The sequence below is a fragment of the Pongo pygmaeus genome, chromosome 2 (assembly GCF_028885625.2).
Source record: "Pongo pygmaeus isolate AG05252 chromosome 2, NHGRI_mPonPyg2-v2.0_pri, whole genome shotgun sequence".
Taxonomy (NCBI): domain Eukaryota; kingdom Metazoa; phylum Chordata; class Mammalia; order Primates; family Hominidae; genus Pongo; species Pongo pygmaeus.
The window spans coordinates 142,278,597-142,302,413 of record NC_085930.1 but is presented as its reverse complement, the minus strand read 5'-3'; the positions used below and the strand labels follow the sequence as shown (position 1 = coordinate 142,302,413).

At 37.9% G+C, this 23,817-nt stretch overlaps 1 protein-coding gene across 9 annotated transcripts in view; it reads left to right on the top strand.

The window, feature by feature from the left end:
- The window catches only part of TOPBP1 (DNA topoisomerase II binding protein 1), a 61,638-nt gene extending 38,491 nt beyond the window's left edge, over window positions 1-23,147 (top strand). For 4 of the 9 annotated variants that reach the window (XM_054483109.2, XM_054483111.2, XM_063662172.1 and 1 more), the window contains exons 20-28: window positions 918-1,110; window positions 2,810-3,030; window positions 3,922-4,088; window positions 4,323-4,434; window positions 8,683-8,846; window positions 10,218-10,355; window positions 12,405-12,494; window positions 12,670-12,831; window positions 19,939-20,682. In XM_054483109.2, the coding sequence (XP_054339084.1) occupies window positions 918-1,110; window positions 2,810-3,030; window positions 3,922-4,088; window positions 4,323-4,434; window positions 8,683-8,846; window positions 10,218-10,355; window positions 12,405-12,494; window positions 12,670-12,831; window positions 19,939-20,082 (1,391 nt within the window). In that variant the 3' untranslated portion in view covers window positions 20,083-20,682. Of the gene's footprint in view, window positions 1-917; window positions 1,111-2,809; window positions 3,031-3,921; window positions 4,089-4,322; window positions 4,435-8,682; window positions 8,847-10,217; window positions 10,356-12,404; window positions 12,495-12,669; window positions 12,832-19,938; window positions 20,683-22,690 lie in introns of those variants that run through there. The other 5 variants (XM_063662173.1, XM_063662171.1, XM_063662170.1 and 2 more) reach the window with 5 other exon arrangements.
- The last annotated feature ends 670 nt before the right edge of the window (window positions 23,148-23,817 follow it).

Below are 23,817 nucleotides of genomic sequence, written 5' to 3'. Positions count from 1 at the left end.
CAAGGCAAGAGGATTGCTTGATGCTAGGGGTTCCAGACCAGCTTGGGCAACATAGTGAGACCTTGTCTCTACAAAAAATTTAAAAAATTAGCCGGGTGTGATGGTGTACACCTGTAGTGCCAGCTACTCAGGATGCTGAGGCTGGAGGATCACTTGAGCCCAGAAGTTAGACGTTATAATGAGCTATGATCATACCACTGCAGTCCAGCCTGGGCCACAGAGCAAGACCCTGTCTCTAAAAAATTAAAAGAATCTTTGGGAAAAATCAGACACATACACAAATGACTGTAATACATCAGAGTGTAGTACATACCATGAGAGTCAGAAGCAGGCAGGGAGCTTTACAGAGGGATAATCACTACAGGTCTTGATGAAATGTCTTTGAAGGGGGCCGGGCACGGTGGCTCACGCCTGTAATCCTAGCACTTTGGGAGGCTGAGGTGGGCAGATCACCTGAGGTCAGCAGTTCAAGACCAGCCTAGCCAACGTGGCAAAACCCCATCTCTACTAAAAAATACAAAAATTAGCCAGGCATGGTGGTGGGCACCTGTAATCCCAGCTACTTGAGAGGCTGAGGCAGGGAGAATTGCTTGAACCTGGGAGGTGGAGGTTACAGTGAGCTGAGGTCGCACTACTGTCCAGCCTGTGTGACAATGCTAGACTATCACCAAAAAAAAAAAAAAAAAAGTATTTGAAGGGCTTCCTAGTTATTTCTTATACAGTGCTTGTGGTAATGGCTGCTTTTTATGTTCTGCAGTATTCATAGTCTTAGTTACATTACTATAGCCTGTAGTTAGTATTCAGTAAATGTCAAGTCAATAAGTTTGTGTTCAACCAGGTCTAAACAAAATAGTTAATGTAAGATATGGTAAAAAAGAGAAACTTACCTTGAATGGTGTATTTGTGTTTGTTTCAAGTTCTGACACAGACCTTAGAGATGAGAGAGAACTTTCAGAAGCAGTTACAGGAGATAATGTCTGCAACATCAATAGTGAAACCCCAAGGGCAGAGGACTTCCCTTTCAAGAAGTGGTTGTAACAGCGCATCTTCAACCCCTGACAGCACTCGCTCTGCTCGCAGTGGACGAAGTAGAGTCCTAGAGGCACTGAGGTGTGTACCTGTCACTGATGGCAGAAAGACTAGATGACTTGAGAGAAAGGATTTACGTACCTGCTGCTGACTCAATTCCATGAGCTTGGCCTAATTTAGCTTTTTTTTTTTTCCCCCAATATGCAGTAAAAGGAGAAATTTAAATATCAAGACTAGTGAAGGAGTTATACACCTAGGCCTTATTTAGCCCAAACAATAAATATTATATTCCAGTATTATCTATTGCTTTTGGCTCTCTGCTGACTAGATTTTTCATTCTAGCTTATCCTTCCATCTCTTGCTCCCAGCAGTTCTAGATTTCTTACTCGGAGGTGGAGCAGACATGGAGATTTGTCTTACAGCAGCACCTGCTTCACAGTGAGGCATGATTGATACTTTTTATTACCTCCGTTGAGACAAGATCTAATTTGCCTCATTTGAAATGGATTCAGTAGGCAGTTCTCTCTGCTCTTTAGTATTAGTATTCAATAGTATTTATATTAAACAATAAGTACATGTATATTTTTTCAGAGTCTTTTTCTGATGCAATATATAAAATTTTTAAGTTATTTTTGTTGGGATTTTGCATGCATTTTGTATTCTTGTAAAATTTATCTTCTAGACAAGGTGATGACAGTTTCTAGTGTGATGTGACTTAAGCTCAGTTGCATAACTTCATCTTTTTCATGATAGAAGAAAAAAATCTATAATTGTGTGATAAGAATTATGGGACTTGTATTTTCAGTTGACTAATTGAATTAAGTATAAGATAAACTAGCATTTATCTTATGCTAACTGTATTACATGAGGCAGTTCATTATCTCAGTACTGAGTAAAGTAGCTTTTTAATATGCTTCAGATCATGTTTTATCATTATAGAGAACCTAAATCCTGTACCAAATCAGAGTAAATAAATATAGTGTGAGAATAAAAGGCTATATTCTTTATTTTTGAAGCAAAGGAACTCTTTGGGGGTTCCTTTGGTAAATTGTTTTATGGGTTTTGGTGTTTTGTTTTTTGTTGTTTTTTTTTTTTTGCTTCTCCACAGTGTAAGTTTTATGGTAAATTATTTTTACTAAGAATGAATGAATGAGTGAATATAAAGAAAATTATAGGACTTCTATTTACTGTCATGTGGAATCATTATGATCGCACCATAAAATGCACTTCCCTGTAATTCAGCATATTGCTGTTCCACCATAGACTCTGGAAAGTGGTTACCAATAGCCAAAAGGCCCTTCTGATAAGGCAGCCTTTACAGCAAGCCTCCCATGTAATCATAGTGCTTATAATTTCAAGTAATTAAAAAATATAACTACTGTTAGGTAAAGTAACCATAGTGTTTGAAACATTACCCTGTTTCCCTAATCTGTATAATTAAGGAAAATCACATTTTTAAATGTACCAATTACTTTAGTATTTTTAAAAAATTTCTTGACAGTGTTGAATTTCTCCTTTGAAGTTTTAGTTCTGTAGACATGTAGTCAAAATATGTGTTCCTAGCTAAAACAGATAACTTTTCTGGAAGAAACCTTAAACCTTTTTTTTTTTTTAAAAAAAGAATGTCCCTAGGTTCATTTATTTAATATTTTTAATGCATACTGTGTGCTAGATGGTGGGCATATAAAGGTGAGCCACAAGCTTTGTGGTCTAACTTACGGATTTAATGAGTTTGGATTTGTTATTGCTGTTTATTTAAACTGTCACTTTTTTTCCTTAGGCAGTCTCGTCAAACAGTACCTGATGTCAACACAGAGCCTTCCCAAAATGAACAGATCATTTGGGATGACCCTACAGCAAGGGAGGAGAGAGCAAGGCTTGCCAGCAATTTGCAGTGGCCTAGTTGTCCCACACAATACTCTGAGCTTCAGGTTGACATTCAAAACTTGGAGGATTCTCCTTTTCAAAAGCCTTTACGTGATTCAGAAATTGCTAAACAGGGTAACAAGAAAGAAATCTTTGCATTTGTTTGTATTAAGTACATGTTGACCTCTTAAAAATAGACAGATGAGCATGTTGTAGTTCTCTGAACTGAATGTGCAAACAAAAAAAACTTAGTAGATATTTCTGGTTTTGGTTTAAACTTGAGCCAGAAAAATAATTTGTAAATTGAGGTACTTCATCAGTAAATTGAAAAACATTTTCATAAATTTGGAAGTTTAGAATTGGGCATTTTTTTCTAGACATGGTGTCTACCATTGTTCTTTTATTCTAGCTAGGCATTTTTGTATTTGTGGAGTTAATGCTTGGTTTTTCTTCCTATCATCTTACTTTCATTTAAGTCTTTTGAATTCTGCCTAGCACATACCTACATTTGTTCTTTGGATTGTATGAGTTTCTTTCTGAATTCTCCTATTTTTTTTCTTCCTTGAGCTTTACCTTTCGAAAACAAAATTTTCCTATCTCTCTTTTTTCTTCCTTTTCTTCTTTTTCACATTGCATGATGACCTCCCTACGTTAGATATATAGATTTATCTCTGCTTCTGCTTTTCTCCAAGTGTAGAATTGCTCTCATGTTACAAATTTGGGTTACACTTAACAATGGAAACTTGGTATTTAAGGAAAGTGTTGGGAGAAGCCCACAGATAACACACTTGCTCTGTTTAATGCTAATTAATTGCATTTTTTCTTTATTATTATTATTATTGTCACATGCAGATGGGATGCATTTATTTATAAGTTCTGGAGATAGGATACTTTTTTGCCTGTACTTTTTACATTCCAGAGTTTGTGCTAGACTTCATCTTGACTAAGACAGATGAGAATATTTCCTAGAATTTGTTTTTAGTCTTATTTGGATCCTGTCACACTGCAGCATTTTATTCTCCTCAGCTGTCTGTGATCCTGGAAACATACGTGTGACTGAAGCTCCCAAACACCCGATCTCTGAAGAACTGGAGACTCCCATAAAAGACAGCCACCTGATCCCTACGCCTCAAGCCCCCAGTATTGCCTTTCCACTCGCCAACCCCCCTGTGGCTCCACACCCTAGAGAAAAGGTTTGTTGATCCTTGATATGGTGATACAGCTTTTGCATACTGCTGTTAGGCTGTATTAGAAATTTGTTGATATCAATATCAAGGCTTCATCAAATGTTGAAAACTATTTTTTGCATTGTATTATTATTTGTATATTTCCTAACTTAGAAGACTGAGTAAAATACCACTGTAAAAGAACTGTGTATCTGATCATTGTTAATATTAATTTTTTCTAAAATAAAACTTTCATTCCAGATTATAACGATAGAGGAGACTCATGAAGAATTAAAAAAACAGTACATATTTCAGTTATCATCTCTGAATCCTCAAGAACGTATTGACTATTGTCATCTGATTGAGAAACTAGGTACCAGTATTTTACTTAAATCAAAAATGTCCCATATAATAACCATATTTGGAAGTCAAATGTAGTCAATATTAATATCATTTGTAAAGTCTAGAAGTAGAGGAAAAGAACATGGGTAATTTGTCTAAGGCTATACATTGAGTCAGCATTGGAACTTTGATTTTAAAAAGCTCTAAAGTCAGTAGGTCATGGGATTTAAAATTCAAATAGAATCTAGCAGTTGAGGTTTAAGAATCTTTTGTGCTGTTGGACTATTCATTCACTAATGAAGCTTTAAAGACTTACTATATAAATAAAACAACATTTTAATGAACTTGAAAGGTTAATAACATCTAGAGAGGAGCTCCCTCTTGTTTTTTTGTTTGTTTGTTTCCAGTTAGAAACAGTGTGGAGGCCGGACACGGTGGCTCATGCCTGTAATCTCAGCACTTTGGGAGGCTGAAGTGGGCGGATCACCTGGGGTCAGGAGTTTAAGACTAGGCTGGCCAACATGGTGAAACCCTGTCTCTACTAAAAATACAAAAAATTTGCCAGACGTAGTGGCACATGCCTGTGATCCTAGTTACTCAGGAGGCTGAGGCAAGAGAATCGCTTGAACCTGGGTGGCGGAGGTTGCAATGAGCCAAGATAGCGCCACTGTACTCCAGGCTGGGTGACAAAGCAAGACTCGGTCTCAAAAAAAAAAAAAAAAAGAAAAGGGAAAAGAAAGAAATTCAGTGTGGAAGAGAGCTCCTTCTTATGTAACATTATTCTTATTCCACTGGTTGTCAGGCTCTCCACCTGACATCATTCTAGAAGCAGCATAGTAAAAGAGCAATCTGGTATGCTAGAGCAGCACTGTCCAATAGAAACAGAATGTGAACCACATAGGTCATTTTAAATTTTCTAGTAGCTGCATTTTAAAAACTAAAAAGAGGCTGGGTGCATTGGCTCACACCTGTAATCTCAGACTTTGGGAGGCTGAGGTAGGAGGTTTGCTTGAGCCTAGGAATTCAAGACCAGCCTGGGCAACATAGTGAGACCCCATCTCAAAAATAAGTAAAATGAAACAAGTGAAATGAACTTTAAACATATATTTATCATTCAATATGTGATCAGATAAAATATCAGTGAGTTTTTTTATTTATAAAGTAAAAATCTAGTGTGTATTTTACTTACAGCACATCTCAATTTGGACTAACTGTGCTTCAGGTGTTTGATAGCCACAGATGTCTAGTGGCTACTGTGTTGAACAAAGTAGCTCTATAGAGTTAGGAAAAGTATAGTAAGAGAAGTTAATCTGGCAGCTCAGCATGGAAAGAGAAAACATTAAGAAATATTGGTAGGTTTTTTTTGTTTTTGTTTTGAGACAGAGTCTTGCTGTGTCTCCTAGGCTTGAGTGCCGTGGCACAATCTCAGCTTACTGCAACCTCCGCCTCCTGGGTTCAAGCAATTCTTCTGCCTCAGCTTCCCAAGTAACTGGGATTACAGGTGTGCGCCACCACGTGTGGCTAATTTTGTATTTTTGTATTTTTAGTAGAGACAGGGTTTCACCATGTTGGCCAGGCTGGTCTCGAACTGCTGACCTCAGGTGATCCACCTACCTTGGCCTCCCAAAGTGCTGGGATTACAGGCATGAGCTACCATGCCTGGCCAAAATAATGGTTCTTAATAGTGGCCCTGAAGCATCAGGAAAAGATTAAATGTTATTTAATGCTGTCTTTTTAAGAATGTGGAGAACTGTGATATGCTTTTTAAGAAAAAAAAAAAAAAAAGACATTTATGTCAAATACAGTTGTATACTTGGAAAAACTTTCTCTTTTTTTGCGGGTAAAGCTCACAGCTTTATTTTATTTTATTATTATTATAATACTTTAAGTTCTAGGGTACATGTGCACAACCTGCAGGTTTGTTACATATGTATCCATGTGCCATGTTGGTGTGCTGCACCCATTAACTTGTCATTTACATTAGGTATATCTCCTGATGCTATCCCTCCCCCCTCCCCCCACCCCAGGACAGACCCGGGTGTGGAAAAACTGTTTCTTCTTAGAAACTTTACTCATATAAAACACTTTGTTTCCCAGTTCCCTGGTAACTTAGGTGGGGTTATAAGTCAGAATTGCTAAGCTTTACCCAGAACTCATGAAAACGAAAGGCTCAAGTGTCTGTCTCCTATAGATTTTTCCATCTCTGCAAACTTTGGGGAAGAGTGATAGCAATTAGCAGAGAATTGATCTAGAAGAGGGCAGGGAGCAGAGGCAGATAAGTACAGATTATGTTGGAATTCAGAGTCTTGTAACTCTAGAGGTTTTCCGGTATTAGAATGCAAAGAGACATTATAAAAGATATCATGCCCAATCCTTCATTTTATAAATGAAGCAACTGGCCAACTGATGTATATATATATAAATCAGTCTATTATGTTGTCTGGGTCACAGAATAAGTTTGTTATATAGAATTGGAAATTGATGTTTATATATTAATATGGAATTTTACCTTCTTGTCTTTTGGTCACCCTGTGATCCTGGGTAAGGTACTCTGTACGGTTTTCGTGTGCATAAATGCAGATAATAATAGTAACCTTCCTTCATATGGTTGTGAGAATTAAATGAGTTAGTAATCTGGAGCACTTTTAATAGTTCCTGGCATAAAGTAAATGCTCAGAAAGTGTTGCTGCTATTATTATTAGAGTCATCTTAAATCATGAGTTTGAATGTTTTGTTAAAATCTTAGAAAGTCCTTGATATGGCTGAGTGTGGTGGCTCACACCTGTAATCCCAGCACTTTGGGAGGCTGAGGTGGGCAGATCATGAGGTCAGGAGTTCAAGACCAGCCTGGCGAACATGGTGAAACCCCATCTCTACTAAAAATACAAAAATTAGCCAGGTGTGGTGGCAGGCGCCAGTAATCCCAGCTACTCAGAAGGCTGAGGCAGAGAATTGCTTGAACCCGGGAGGCAGAGATTGCAGTGAGCCGAGATCGCACCGCTGCACTCCAGCCTGGGTGACAGAGTGAGACTCTGTCTCAAAAAAAAAAAAGTCCTTGATATAACTAACTCTGCCCAAACAGTGGTCAAGTTAACCTCTAAGCTATAAATCAACAGCCATGCTTTACATAAGCTTATGTTTACTTATGCCTTCTTCTTTCCTCAAAGTCAGGCTTCAAGCATTTATATCTGAGAAGAGGTTCAATTATTGCTTTTTCCCACCTGCTGCTTCATCTCTTATTTATCTGTGTGTTTTCTTCCCAAGCTTCTCTGTTGGTCTGCCAATCTTATTTCCACTCACAAAAAATTTCCTCCTGTTTTAAAGTCTGCAGATGCCCCTATTTTACTTCCATCTCCCTGGTTACCCATATTCAGTGCTTGAAAACTGCTTTGGTAATTGAGACTTAAGAGACATAACCAACTACAGTGTGTGGCTCATGTTTATGTTCTATTTCTTTTTGTATCCTAATTATAACAATCCAAGTGAAGACAAACAGGAAAAATTGAACAAGGATTTAGTACTGAGATAGCAAAGAATCTTTGTTAATCCTATTAGATCTGATAATGGCATTATGGCTGTTTAAGAAAATTTCCATATATTCTAGAGATGCATACTGAAATATTTAGGGGTCAGTAACATGGTATCTAGAATTTGCTTTAAAATAGTTAAACAGGGCCAGGCGTGGTGGCTCACGCCTGTAATCCCAGCACTTCGGGAGGCTGAGGCAGGTGGATCATTTGAGGTCAGGAGTTCAAGACCAGCCTGGCCAACATGGTGAAACCCTGTGTTTACTAAAAACACAAAAATTAGCCAGGCCATAGTGGTGTGTGCCTGTAATCCCAGCTACTCGTGAGGCTGAGGGAGGAGAATCGCTTGAGCTGGAAGTTGTGGTGAGCCAAGATCATGCCACCGCACTCCAGTCTGGGTGACAGAGTGAGAACCTGTCTCAGAAAAATTAAAATTAAAACAGAATAACATTAAGTAGTTAAGCAAAAAAAGGTGGCAGAATTTTGATAATTTTAGAATATAGGTAGCTAGTGTATGTGTGGGGGTTCATTTTACTATTTTATTTACTTTTGTATTTAAAATGTTCATAATAAACATTTTAATACATATATGTGTATATAAAGTAAAATAATTCTAAGTGAGTCAAGTTTTTTTGGTTTAAATGGTTTGGGGCATTTTATTTATAAATAGTTTCTATGCATAGTTGAGATTACATTTTTCCTAGAAAGAAGTTGGGAATCAATAAAGCACAATCAATTTTTCTCTGCTTAAGGTGGATTGGTGATAGAAAAGCAGTGCTTTGATCCCACCTGTACACACATTGTTGTGGGACATCCACTTCGAAACGAGAAGTATTTAGCCTCAGTGGCAGCTGGGAAGTGGGTGCTTCATCGCTCCTACCTTGAAGCATGCAGGACTGCTGGACACTTCGTGCAGGTGTGTATTCAGATTTGTGGAAGTTTATTTTTCTTTAAAAGCAAGTGTCCACTGGGTGCGGTGGCTCACGCCTGTTATCCTAGCACTTTGGGAGGCCAAGGTGGGTGGATCACCTGAGGTCAGGAGTTCGAGACCTGCCTGGCCAACATGGTGAAACCCTCTCTACTAAAACTACAAAGATTAGCCAGGCATGGTGGTGAGCACCTGTAATCCCAGTTACTCAGGAGGCTGAGGCAGGAGAATCACTTGAACCCAGGAGGCGGAGGTTGCAGTGAGCCAAGATCATGCCATTGCACTCCAGCCTGGGCCACAAGAGTGAGACCCCATCTAAAAAAACAAAAAAAGTAAGTGTTGGCTGGCAGTGGCTGGCTCATGCAACTTTCAGCACTTTGGGAGGCCAAGGCAGGAGGATGGCTTGAACCTAGGAGTTCAAGACCAGCCTGGGCAACATAGCAAGACTCCATCTCTACAAAAAATAAAAACAATTAGCTGGGCGTGGTGGTTCCCATCTGTAGTCCCAGCTACCTGGGAGGCTGAAGTGGGAGGATTGCTTGAGCCCAGGAGGTCAAATCAAGACCCTGTCTCTAAAGAAAGAAACAGACAAATAAATAAATTTATTTATTTACTTAAAAAAGGAAATCTCAGATTTCATCACATTTGCTGACTGCTCATATAATTGAAATAACCAAATATGGCCAGTTAGAGTATACCAACTTTTTCAATAACAAAGCCAAACAACAAAACTTCACAGAGCCAGGTTCACCTTTAATCACTTTTTAAATGATTTAGTTTGAATGTTAGTGTTGTTTTTAATTGAAATAACATTTTCTTAGAAAGTTTCAAGATTATCTCATTGTAAGCTTTCATCTTTACTACTGGCCTATTAAACAAATTACTTGAAGTATTTTGATTCCTAACTAGTCATCACATGTGGATTCAAAAACCATGTAGTTTTTGAAGCTTCCTATCAGGGTCCCTTAGGGATTTCTTCTATAGACAGATAATCAAGTTGTCAGTACATACCTCCTCTGAGACTGTGTCCTTCTATGAAGTTAGTCTTACAGCAGGTGAAATTTGTCCATCTGAATATGACCAGTTGCCAAGATATGGCTATCATTTTGTTTCTTAAAAATGTATGTGGTATTTTTCTGATTTCTAATTAAAAGCCAAATATACTTGACTCTTATATGAAACTAATCTACATTTCCTCCATGCTCATAAAACAATATTTACTTAGTACTGTCTGTATTTATAACAATTAAATGTGTAGCTTTAACAGTTATTAGACTTTGGGCTCCTTGAGGAGCCCTGTATGTTGCACAGTGGCTCCCCAGACTGTAGCAACTCAGGTTTGTTGGACAAATTCTCTAGGAAGAAGACTATGAATGGGGAAGTAGTTCCATACTTGATGTTTTGACTGGAATCAATGTACAGCAACGAAGACTAGCACTTGCAGCAATGAGATGGAGAAAAAAAATCCAGCAAAGACAAGAATCTGGCATTGTTGAGGTATTAAAATACGTAATTATATAGGTAATACAAATAGCATTCAATATTGTGACTCTTTCACTTTTTTTTTTAAAGAGAATGTGCTTGAGGAAATAATGATTCTACTTGTCTTTTTTCCCTAAATTTTTGATGGCTCTTTTAAAAATAATTTATGTATGTAAAATGTGGCCCATATTGCATTTCTTCCAAAGAATCTTTTCAGCATCTAATGTCAGGGGTTCTTGACCTGAGTCCACAGACCCTCTCAAAGGAATTTGTAGATCAAATCTGGGAAGGCCGTGTACTTTGCATGGGGAGAAAAATACATCCTTATTTTTACTAACCTCTAACTGAAAATTAGCACTTCTCGTCTTTTTTTTTTTTTTTTTTTTTTAATTTTAATCAGCCTACATCATGCTTTGAGAACACTAGCACTTCCTTTAATGAAAGGTCTAGGCAACAAATCACAACACTATCAACTGTACCTGTAATTTTGCACTAACAGAAATCACATGTTTCTGTTTTGCATTGTAATTGCAAGCATCTTGAAATACTGTTTTGTGTTCATCAGTACTTTAGTTATTTATATTATTTGTTAACTGTTGATTTATCAAGAGAAACTGTTAGGCCACATGTTCATGTTTCATAGTTCAGGAACACAAGTCAAAGACAAACTTCTATGTATTAAGGATTCAGTCCAAAGAAATTCTTTATATTCCAAAATCACTTTGCACTCTGAAACATAATAGCACTCTTCATCTCAAAATCTTTCATGGAATCATAACTTCTGTAGAAATCAGCATGTCCTTTCTGTTTTGGTTCAGCCACAGCAAACAGAGAGCTGCAACCCCAGGGATACAACGAATGCTCCCACATTATGAAATCCCAGACACTTGGCCAGAAGACCACATATCTGAGGTTTCGTCAAAGCACTGGAAGCCATATTAGTTATTGTCTGCTACTTTAATATAAAGCACATCTATAATTACATCACAAATTTGTTTTTAATATTTTGATAACTTTCAATAAAATGGCTTCCTTTTGTAATCCTTTATATTTTAATTTTAACATTTTCTAAAAATCACCCATAAGGTTTGGGAATTATATCTCAATACAGCTATTATTTAGAGTAGTCTAATGACCAGACTGCCAAAGGGATCCATGGCTCACAAAAAGGTTAATTGTATTAGTTTGTTCTCACGCTGCTATGAAGAAACACCCGAGACTGGGTCATTTATAAAGGAAAGAGGTTTAATTGACTCATAGTTCCACATGGCTACAGAGGCCTCAGGAAGCTTACAGTCATGTAAGAAGCAAACACGTCCTTCTTCACATGGTGGCAGGAGAGAGAAGTGCAGAGCAAAGTGGGGAAAAACCCCTTATAAAACCATCAGATATCCTGAGAACTCACTATCAGGAGAACAGCATGAGGGAACTGCCCCCACCATCTGATCACCTCCCACGAGGTCCCTCCTCCAACACTTGGAGATTATCATTCGGATTACAATTCAAGATGAGATTTTGGGTGGGGACACAGCCAAACCATTATCAGAACCCCTGAGTTAAATAGTCTTTCATGTTGTATTCTAAGTTCTCTGATATCTCCAAATCCTTATTAGCCATGATACCCTCTCTTTTAGAGTAATTCCACTGGCTTTTGTTAGTTGTTATTCCCTGCCTAAATATTTTATGTTTCCAATTTGCAAACATTTTTAAGAGAAGTGAAACGCAGGCTTCATCTAACCTAAGGAGCTCTGCTTGAAGCTCTTCCTTTGATTAATCAAAATAAAAAAATACTAGAAAAGACTAAACATCAATCACACTGCTTTGTTTTAATGTTACCTAATCATTAATGGTTTTTCATTCCTCATGTATTTCTTGATGGCCTACTATGTGCCAGATACCATGAATTCACGTTTCAGTGTTCTGACCAGAGATAAGTATACTGTGGCAAAAGTAAAGTTTATAAGATTTATTAACAAAACTAAGTCTACAGATAAAATCATGCATTATCTGTATTATTTTGTTATTTTCCAAATGATTTCACCACTGATTATTTTTTATTTGTAGGGAGCGTTTAGTGGGTGGAAGGTTATTTTACATGTGGATCAGTCTCGAGAAGCAGGCTTCAAACGCCTTCTTCAGTCAGGAGGAGCAAAGGTTTGTATCAAATTAATTTACTGACCTTTTTACATAAATAATTATCTAACCAAGATTGCTATGATGAGTTCTTCATTTTCTCTACTTTTTGAAATGGTAATCCTTAAGTACACATTATACAGCCGAACTACTTTGGAATACTGGTAGATTGTGATACTACTTGTTTTTTCATTAGGTGCTACCTGGTCATTCTGTACCTTTATTTAAAGAGGCCACACATCTTTTTTCTGACTTGAATAAACTGAAACCAGATGACTCAGGAGTTAATATAGCAGAAGCTGCTGCCCAGAACGTGTACTGCTTGAGAACAGAATACATTGCTGATTATCTCATGCAGGTTTGTGAGATTCTATCCTTGACCTCCTCATTACCAGAGATATGTTTATATGCATAGATAAGTAACTGCACAACAAAACCTTCAGCTCATGATTAGTAGAACATTAGTCTCCTGTTATTCTCCTCTATTCCAGCCCTTTCAGTTTTATTCTATTTGTGTTTTTTATTATAATGAACATATTATGTAAACATTTAGCTTGGAAGTTAAATATGAGAAGAGTATAAAAATCTAGGTACCTCTAAAGGCTTTAAAAATACCCTTTAAAATGTTGGAATATAAAGAAAGCAGAAATTGATTCCAGGAGTCCAAGGAGAAACATTTATCCAAAGGTCCTTTAGTTTTCTTGACTGTTTGCTTTCATGTACATTAAATACCTATGTTAGACGCTGTGGTAAATTTAAGCATTTGCTATATGGTGGGCTTACTACTCTCATATTCAGAATTGGCCTGTGTTGTGTAATTTGAATGGGGTAAGAAAAATCTTCTGACACCAGAGTGCCCAAAAGGCCATCAGGAATCAGCAGGCATGACACATAATCATAAGGATTAGATTTCATAATCATAATCTATGAAGGATTTCAACTGGGATGATACAGAAATAAAGGGAGGCCAAAACTCAAAGTCAGCTTTGTGATTTCGCTGCTGTGTTTGGAGATTGCTCAGGATTTAATAGAATGCCTAAAACATAAATGTGAAGCCGTTATAGAGCAGAGGGCATACTGATCAGTATCCACGATTTTATCTAAGGTTTTCACTCAACGTGATGTTTTTGACATTCATTCAAGTTGTAGTGCATACCAGTAGTTCATTCCTTTTTATTGCTGAGTAGTATTTCTTTGTCTGAATATAACATAGTTTATTCATTTTCCTATTGATGGGCCCTTGGACTCCTGGAATCAGAAATGCTCCAATAAGCACTTCCATTGAGCATCACATCAGTGCTCAAAAGTTTAGGATTTTGTACCATTTCTAACTTTTGGATTTGAGATGCTCAATCTGTACATTATTGGTGGGAAGTGTAAAATGGTAAAAATCCCTTTGGCAAAAGGCCTGGCAGCTTCTTAAAAAATGAAATATTTACTCATTCTATTACACAGCAATTCTGTCCTATTTACCCAGGAAAAATGAAAAAATATGTCCATAAAAAAGCCTGTATATTATTAGTAGCTGTTTGTCATCTTGGTTATCATTAGTAAAGCTACTAAAAATATACAGGGATTTTTACCATTTTACACTTTCTACCAATAATATACAGATTGAGCATCCCAAATCCAAAAGTTAGAAATGGTACAAAATCCTAAACATTTCTGATTTCTGGGTTTCGGTTGCTCAACCAGTAAATATAAATATTCCAAAATCTGAAATACTTCTGATTCTAAGCACTTCAGATAAGGGATACTCAATCTGTGTAAGCCTTCCGGTTATTCCATATTTTTGCCAACATTTAGTGTTGACAGTCATTTGATTTTTAGCCATGTGGTACGTTTATAGTGGGAGCACATTGTAATTTGTACAACGTGTTTGTAACTTGTATTTCCCTGATGACTAATGACATTGAGCACTTTTTCTTTCATGATCTCTTTGTTTGTGTGTGTGTGTATTCTCTAATTTTTTTCTAAAAAGTTATTATTTTAGCTTTTATGTTTAGCTCTATGACCTATTACAAATTAATTTTTCTTAATGCTATGAGGTATGGACTAGGGTTGGTTTTTTTCCATATAGATATCTAGGTGTTCTAGCACCATTTGTTGAACAGATTTTCCTTTCCCACAAAAGCTTTGGCATCTTGATAAAAAATCAAATGATCGTATTTTTGTGAGTCTCTGTTTCATTATCTGCTTGTTGATACTTTTCCTACTGTGTCTTGATTACTGTAGCTGTACAGCAACTTTTGAAGCTAGTATTAAGACTACAATTTTAGTTGTCTTTTTCAAGGTTATTTAGCTATTCCATGTCCTTTGCATTTCCATATGGACTTTAGACTCAGCTTGTTAGTTTCTACAAAAAAAAAGAGGCCTAGAGTGGTTAAGGTTAGGATTGCACTGACTCTATAGACCAACTTGGGGACAGTTAACATCTTTACAGTATTGAGCATTCTATTCCATAAACCTAGAATGTCTCTATTTAGGTCTTCTTTAATTTCAGCAACATTTTGTGGTTTTTCAGTAAGGGAACTTGCCTATCTTTTGTTAAATGTATTCCTATTTTATGATGCTACTGTAAATGAAAATTTTTAGATTTACATTTAGATTTTTTTCTACAATTTGCTGCCAATCCAAAAGAATATAAATTTCGTATATTATTATTTATGTATTTTGAGGCAAGGTCTCACTCTGTTGCCCAGGCTGGAGTGCAGTGGCGTGATCTTGGCTCACTGCAACCTCTGCCTCCCAGGCCCAAGAAATCCACCTCAGCCTCCCAAGTAGCTAGGACTACAGGCATGTGCCACCATGCCCAACTAATTTTTTTTGGCAGGGGGAAGGGGTAGAGTTAGGGTTTCGCCAGGTTGCCCAGGCTGGTCTCAAGCAATCCACCTGCCTCGGCCTCCCAAAGTACTGGGATTACAGGTGTGAGCCACTGTGCCTGAGCTGTCAGTCTTTTATACCCTATGATCTTAATAAAAGTAACTTAGTACAATTAGTACCGTAGGCTTTCCTACATAAGCAATCATTTTATCTACAAAGAGATTTGTAGATTTTCCCTTCCTTATGCCTTTTATTTCTTCTTGTCTTATGTGGCTAGGACCTCAAGTATGCTGCTGAATAGAAGTGGTGAGATTGGGCCTCCTTGTCTTTATTCCCTAGCCTAGGTGGAAAATGTTCAATATTTCACCAGCTATAGGGTCTTCATAGATTTCTTTTCCAGATTGAGGAAGAGCCCTTTTATTCCTAGTTTAGTAAGATTTCTTTTTCATCATTAATTGGGGTTAACTTTTATTAAATGTCTTTTTCTACTTCTGTTGGAGTTGTTACAAGGTTTTTCTCTTTCTTTCTATTACTATGGGGAATTGCATACATTTTCAAATGTTAAGTTTCATGTATCAATCCCACTTGATCACGCCATATTAATCTTTGTATATATTGCTTGATTTATTTGATTAAGAATTTTTAAAATTATTTTCAGGGTGGGATATTGGTGTGTAATTCTCATTTTTTTGTAATGTTTTTGTCATCTTTTGGTATTAGCGTTTTGCTGGCATCATAAACAAGTTGGGAAGTGCTCCCTTGATTTTCTCGAAGAGTTTGTGTAAGATGCCTATTTCTTTCTTGAATGTTTGAAGGTCTGGAGTTTTCTTTTTTTTTTGAGACACGATCTGGCTCTGTTGCCCACACTGGAGTGCAATGGCATCATCTCAGCTCACTGCAACCTCCGCTTCCTGTGCTCAAATGATCCTTCCGCCTCAGCCTCCCGGGTAGCTAGGGCTACAAGCACACGCCACCAGTCTTAGCTAATTTTTGTATTTTTGGTAGAGATGGGGTTTCACCATGCTGGGCTCAAGTGATCCCCTCAGCTTCCCAAAGTCCTAGGATTATAGGCATGAGCCGCCCGGCCTGGAGTTTTCTCTTTTTTTGTTTATTTTTTAGATGGAGTCTCGCTCTGTCGCCCAGCCTGAAGTGCGGTGGCGCAATATCAGCTCACTGCAACCTCCGCCTCCTAGGTTCAAGTGATTCTCCTGCCTCAGTCTCCCAAATAACTGGGATTACAGGCATGAGCCAACACACCTGGCTAGTTTTTGTATTTTTAGTAGAAACGGGGTTTTAACCATGTTGTCCAGGCTGGTCTCAAACTCCTGACCTCAGGTGATCCACCCGCCTTGGCCTCCCAAACTGCTGGGATTACAGGCGTGAGCCACTGTACCTGGCCTGGAGTTTTCTTTATACGTGGATTTTTGTAATGAATTTTTTTTACTAGATACAGAGCTTTTCCTATTTTCTGTTTCATTTTATGTCAGTTTTTAATAACTGGTATTTTTCAAATATATCCATTTCATCTTATCAAATTTGTTGGCATAAAGTTGTTCATAATATTCTTATTATCCTTTTAGTGTAATAAGTTTATTCCTGGCTGGGCACAGTAGCACACGCCTGTAATCTCAACAGTTTAGAAGGCTGAGGTGGGCGGATCACTTGAGGTCAGGAGTTCAAGACCAGCCTGGCCAACATAGTGAAACTCCATCTCTACTAAAAATACAAAAAAATTAGCAGGGCGTGGTGGCGTGTGCCTGTAGTCCCAGCCACTCGGGAGGCTGAGGCAGGAGAATCGCTTGAACCTGGGAGGCAGAGGTTGCAGTGAGACGAGATCACGCCACTGCACTTCAGCCTGAGCAACAGAGCAAGACTCCGTTTCAAAATAAATAAATAAATAAATAAATAAATAAATAAATAAATAAGTTTATTCCTGATATTGGCAACTTGTGTTCATTTATAACTGGCTTATTTAGGAGTCTGTTGTTTAGTTCCTAAATATAAGAGGATTTTTTTTCTATCTTTTTAATTTGTGATTGCCCATTGAATTCCATTGTAATCACAGAACATACTCTATAATTTTAATTCTTTTAAAGTTATTGAGACTTGTTTTATCGCCCAGCTTCATCTATCTTAATGAACGTATCATGTATGTGAAAGATTTTATATTCTGCAGCTGTTGGGTGTTGTGTTCTGAAAATATCAAATAGGTTAATATGGTTGATAATGTTGATCAGATTTTCTGTGTGTGTGATTTTTTTTGTTTGTTTAGTTATATCAATTACTGATACTAAAATCTCCAGCTGTTTGTGGAATTGTCTGTTTTTTCTCTTTAATTTTGTCAGCTTTTACCCCATTTATTTCAAACTTTGTTGCTCGTTGTTTACCCATATATAATTTCTGTGATTTTCACATATTGATCCTTTGTTATAACATGTATCTCTGGGCTTACTCTGCCTTGAATGTACATTATCTGAGGTTAATATAGCCTTTTCCTGTTTACTCTGTCATGATATCTCTTTGCGTGGTTTTTAATTCTAAACTTGTCTGTGTCTTATATTTAAAATGGCTTTCTTGTAGACAGGATATAGTTGGGCCTTGCTTTTTTATTCTTTGGAGTATTTAGTCCATCATGTAATTATTGATATGATTGGATTTAGGGATGGGGTTTTTTGCTGTTTGTTTTCTATTTGTTCTTTGTCCTTGTTCTTCCTTTTCTTTCTTGGCTTTTTTTGTATTAGTTTAATATTTTTAGAATTTTATCCATTGGCCTTCTAAAGCAAAAATATATTTACCTTTTGGAGGGAGAAGTGTTTATATGTAGATTACAAATTACTTCCTGAGGCTGGGCACGGTGGCTCACGCCTGTAATCCCAGCACTTTGGGAGACCGAGGCAGGCAGATCACCTGAGGTCAGGAGTTCGAGACCAGCCTGGCCAATATGGTGAAACCCTGTCTCTACTAAAAATACAAAAATTAGCTGGGTGTGGTGGCGCACAGCTGTAATCCCAGCTGCTTCGGAGGCTGAGGCAGGAGAACCACTTGAACCTGGGAGGCGGAGGCTGCAGTGAGCCAAGATCGTGCCTCTGCACTCCAGCCTAGGTGACAAGAGCGAAACTCTGTCTCAAAAAAAAAAAACAACGAAAAAAAGGTAGATCTCTTGCATCCAAGCTGGTTCATTTGCTTCCCCTGTCCTTTATACCAGGGGTCAGTAAACTATAGCCCCCTGGCCAAATCTGGCCCACTGCCTATTTTATAAATAAAGGTTTGTTGGAACACAGCCATACTCATTCATTTATGTATTTTCTATGGCTGTTTTTGCACTATAATGGCAGAGTTAAGTAGTTTCAGCACAAATCATCTATCCCAGAAAATTTAAAATATTTCTGTCTGAGCCTTTACAGAAAGTGTGCTGACTTCTGCTTTATGCAGTAGTTGTTACATATTTTATATCTACATCTTATAGCCCCAAATAAGATTTTACTTTAAGTAGGTTTTGCTTTTAACAATTCTGTGCATTTTGAGGAAACTAAAATAAAAAATAGTATTTTGTAATTACCCTCATGTATACCATTTTGAGTGTCATTTTTCCCTGAAGATCTGAGTTTCCATCTGATAACATTTTCCTTCAGCCTGAAGAACTAACTTTAGTTTGGAGTGCAGGTCGATTGGGGATCAATTCTAGCTTTCTATTGTATGAAATGTCTATTCTACCTTCATTCTTGAAGGACATTTTTGCAGGATACAGAATTATAGATTGACAGGTTTTTTTCTTCTATTAAAGACTTCACTGTCTGCTGGCCTCCATTGTTTCTGTTGAGAAATCAGTGATGGTCATTTGAATTGTTCCCTTGTATTCAATGTGTCATTTTTGAGACCAGCCACCAGCCTGGGCAACACAGCAAGACCCCTATCTCCCCCTAAAAAAGAAACTCTAGATTCTGTTGTTCTTTTGCTCCTCCAAAGAGTACTGTGTTGTTTAACAGGCAGTTTACTTCATACACTGTGTTTGTGTCCCCAACCCCCCATTTGCTTGGTTTGTTTATTCTCCAGGCTCTATGGTTGCTTTTAATGTATTTTGGTCAGAATTTGTAGTTGTTATCCATGGAAGAATTGAATCAAAAGGCCCTTACTTGGTATTTTGTGGTGATTCATTTTCAGGTTGCCCAGTCTGCCATATTGCTAGAAAATTAAGTTTTATTACACTTATAATAAGGGGGAAAAGATCCATTTCTTCTATGTTGGGAAATGGTTGTGGGGGGAAAATGCAAGGGTTTTGGAGTCAGATCAGTTATGAAATTTGGCTTTGCTACCTGCTAGTTATGTGACATTGGTTGTTTTCATTTAACCTTTTTTATTTTATCTCTAAAATGGGGATTAAAAACATTGATATGAAATGTTTGTAAGATCTGAGCTAGTCCCACTCTACCTGAGCTAGGCACGTATTTCTCTGATAAAAGGTGAGACTGTCCCACAGGGTCCATTTTGTTTTATTTGCTGGAACCTAGGAATGAGTATGCATTTTCCTTTAAGTTTGTCAGATTCATCCCTCAGAGGTCTGAGATTTAAAGAAAAAATCTGTTACCGGATCATGTAAATGTTTGAAATCATTTTAAAAAATCACTTATTTTTCCTTTTATAGGAATCACCTCCTCATGTAGAAAATTACTGTCTACCAGAAGCTATTTCATTTATTCAGAATAATAAGGAACTTGGGACTGGATTATCACAAAAGAGGAAAGCTCCTACAGAAAAAAATAAAATCAAACGACCTAGAGTACACTAATCGCATCTACCCTTTAGTTACCAAACATTAAATGTTTTTAAAAATCGAAAGCCTGAATGTGACTGTGATAGATTTGGGTAGTAATTTAAAGATGGGTACCTGAAGAATTCTGCTTCAGAGTATAATGATGACCTTTCTTGAGTTTTGAACACCTGAAATTGTAATCACTGAAATATTAACTGTTTCTTAATAAAAAGTTACCTGAAATAACAACAAAATACAGCTCCTCAGCTAGCTTGCTGTCAAACCACATTGAAGTCTGTTAAAAGATATTTATTTTTCTTGTAAATATCTGAAGCTGTAGCTTAGTGGAAGTTTTAGCAAGGTAATGGATTTTGCTTTAAAATGTCTGCCTTACAAATTCATAATAACAAGATTTGTCAATCAGCGTTTATTCATGTTTTCCCTGATTTTTATCTTCTCACCATTTTACCTCTTTTAACAGGAGCCTGAGCACAAGGTTTAATGAGGAAGCTGAGGCTATAAATATGTGTGTATATATGTATATGTATGTTTGTACAAATCTCCATGATGTTTGCCAAGTTTGGGTGCGCAAAACTTGGAAAATGTGATAATAAAGAATAAAAGTAGTAACTCAAATTAGTAGTAAGATGTGTTTACATAGATAAATTTTTTAAAAGAGCACCCTGGCATCTGTTCTTCTGTTGAAGCAACAAAACATTTATGTAACTTAAAAAATGAATTGCAGGGGCCTAGGTGCGGTGGCTCATGCCTGTAATCCCAGCACTTTGGGAGGCTGACGCAGGCGGATCATCTGAGGTCGGGAGTTTGAGACCAGCCTGACCAACATGGAGAAACCCCATCTGTACTAAAAATAAAAAAATTAGCCGAGTGTGGTGGCACATGCCTGTAATCCCAGCCTCAGGACAGGAGGCTGAGGCAGGAGAATCACTTGAACCCGGGAGGCGGAGGTTGTGGTGAGCTGAGATCGCGCCATTGCACTCCAGCCTGGGCAACAAGACTGAAACTCCATCTCAAAAAAAAAAAGAAATGCAGGCCAGGCACGATGGCTCATGCTTGTAATCCTACCACTTTGGGAGGCCAAGGTGGGTGGATCGCTTGAACCCAGGAGTTTAAGACCAGCCTGGACAACATGGCAAAACCCCATCTCTACAAAAAATAGCAAAAAATTAGCCGGGCATGGTGTCTGATGCCTGTAGTCCTAGCTACTTGGGAGGCTGAGGCACGAGAATTACTTGAACTCAGGAGGCAGAGGTTGCAGTGAGCAGAAATCATACCACTGCAACTCCAGCCTGGGTGACAGAATGAGACCCTGTCTCAAAAAAAATAAATGAATTGCTTGTTAACATTTCTGATGTTTGTTATTTAGAATATTGCCCTATTAGATTAAAACATACTGTTATTGGAACTCTGTATTGCATTAGCCTTTATTATGCTAAACCTAAACACCTAATACTACATGCGTTACCAGAATTCTCTATAAATACACCTAATTTCATTTTAAGGACAAACTAGAATCTGTTAGGAATGTAATTTTGATGTAAACCGTTCAATTCCAAATGACTTTTTGAAAGGCAGATTCAAACAGTGAAGGAGAGAGCGCTCAACTTGGACACAAAATCCCTTAAATTTTCATCAGATTTTCTTCAAAATGGAGTTGAGGGTATCCCTGCTGCTAGAGGATTGGTCCTTCAGAGTTTTCAGCTTTGAGCTAGTTCACAGCTTAGGACAATACAAATTCTACGCAGAGAAATAGGTAGCATTATGATGTAAACTGTCCCCCTCCCACCAAACAAAAACCACATGGGCCTGTCTTTATCAGAGCTATTTTATTTTAGCTGAATCATTTTGTAGATTGTAGTACGTTTCCCTGAATTTTATTACTCAGAATTCTTTGAAATAGGCCAGGCACAGTGTCTCACGCTTGTAATCGCAGCACTTTGGGAGGCCAAGGTGGGCAGATCACTTGAGGTCAGGAGTTCAAGACCAGCCTGGCCAACATGGCAAAACTCCATCTCTACTAAAAATACAAAAATTAGCTAGATGTGCTGGCACGTGCCTGTAATCCCAGCTACACGGGAGGCTGAGGCAGGAGAATCACTTGAACCAGGAGGTGGAGGTTGCAGTGAGCCGAGATCGCACCACTGCACTCTAGCCTGGCTGACAGAGTGAGACTCCATCTCAAAAAAAAAAAAAATTATTTGAAATAGTTACTTTTTAAATTACCTAATATACCACTTTCTTTTCTGCCAAAATTATGAATGGTTTTCCAGTTCAAACTTACACAGTTTACCATTTAAGGCTCCAGGTCTCAGTTTCTCTTCCTAACTTTCCAGCATCTGTCCATACCCTGTATAAGCCACTTGAACTCTGGCTTTGGCAGGACATCTGTAAATGTCCTAATGCCAGCAACAATATCCTCTTATATACAAATAATTCCAAGCATAGGTAGTCTTCTTGTCTAAAAAGGGGAGGGGGCAGAACTTGCCTTGATTAGATTAGTTTGAGTTTCTTTTCTGAATTGCTACAGTATTTTAATCTGTGATATTTAAATTATCACCTTATATCCCTCCACGAATTTTCTTGTGTGTTAGTCTGATCTCACCAACATTCGTTAATTCAACAGGTAGGAATCCTCAACCTGTGCCTAGGATTCAGCAACAAACCACCTGGAACACATGGTCTCTTAGCACTTGAAAGAGGTAGGAATCCTTACTGTAAATACAGTACTCAATTATACTCAGATTTAGTATTTACACTGTTAAGGACTGAGCTTGTCCCCCTGAAATTCACAGGTTAAAGCCTAACCTGCTATGTGACTGTAGACAGAGCCTTTATAAGGGGATTAAATGAGGTCATAAGAATGAGTCCCTAACCCAACAGGACTAGTGTCCTAGTAAGAAGAGGGAGGCACATCATGAGTTTGCCTGCACGGAGGAAAAGCCCTGTGAGGACACGGGGAGGGCAGCTATCTGTCTACACACCAGGAAGAAATGTCTCACCAGATACCAACCCTTGGCCATCTCCTTGATTTTGGATTTCCAACCTCCAGAACTGTGAGAAAATAAATTTCTGTTTAAGCCACTCAGCTTGTGATGTGCTTTTGTGGCAGCCTGAGCAGACCAGTAACAATATTAACAGTAATAAGGTTCTTACTTTGGGGCCTGAGATGCCTGGGAATGTAACAGGCTGTTTTGTATATGAGCATTTTTAGGGTAGAGTTCATAATTCTAGAGTTTGGATCTGTGACTTTCCACCCAAAAGTCACAAACCACTGCTCTAATGCAAACCTATTATTTCACAGTTACACCTCTCACCTAGAAGTGCTTTAATACAGGCTGCTTTGTATCAGGGCTTGATTTCCTTCTGACTCTTCAAGACATAAAAATCATTCTTAGCTTGAGGCCATACAAAAATAAGCAGTGGGCCATAGTTGACTGATCCTTATTTTCTATCCCTAAAAAGATTTTAAAATCTAGATCTGTCAACAGGCAAGGCACCCAGCTCATTTTTTTTTTTTTTTTTTTTTTTTTTTTTTTTTTTGAGACGGAGCCTTGCTCTTGTTGCCCGGCTGGAGTACAGTGGCATGATCTCAGCTCACTGCAACCTCTGCCTCCTGGGTTCAAGCCATTCTCCTGCCTCAGCCTCCTGAGTAGCTGGGATTACAGATGCGTGCCACCACGCCCAGCTAACTTTTCTATTTTTGTAGAGATGGGGTTTCGCCATGTTGGCCAGGCTGGTCTCAAACTTCTG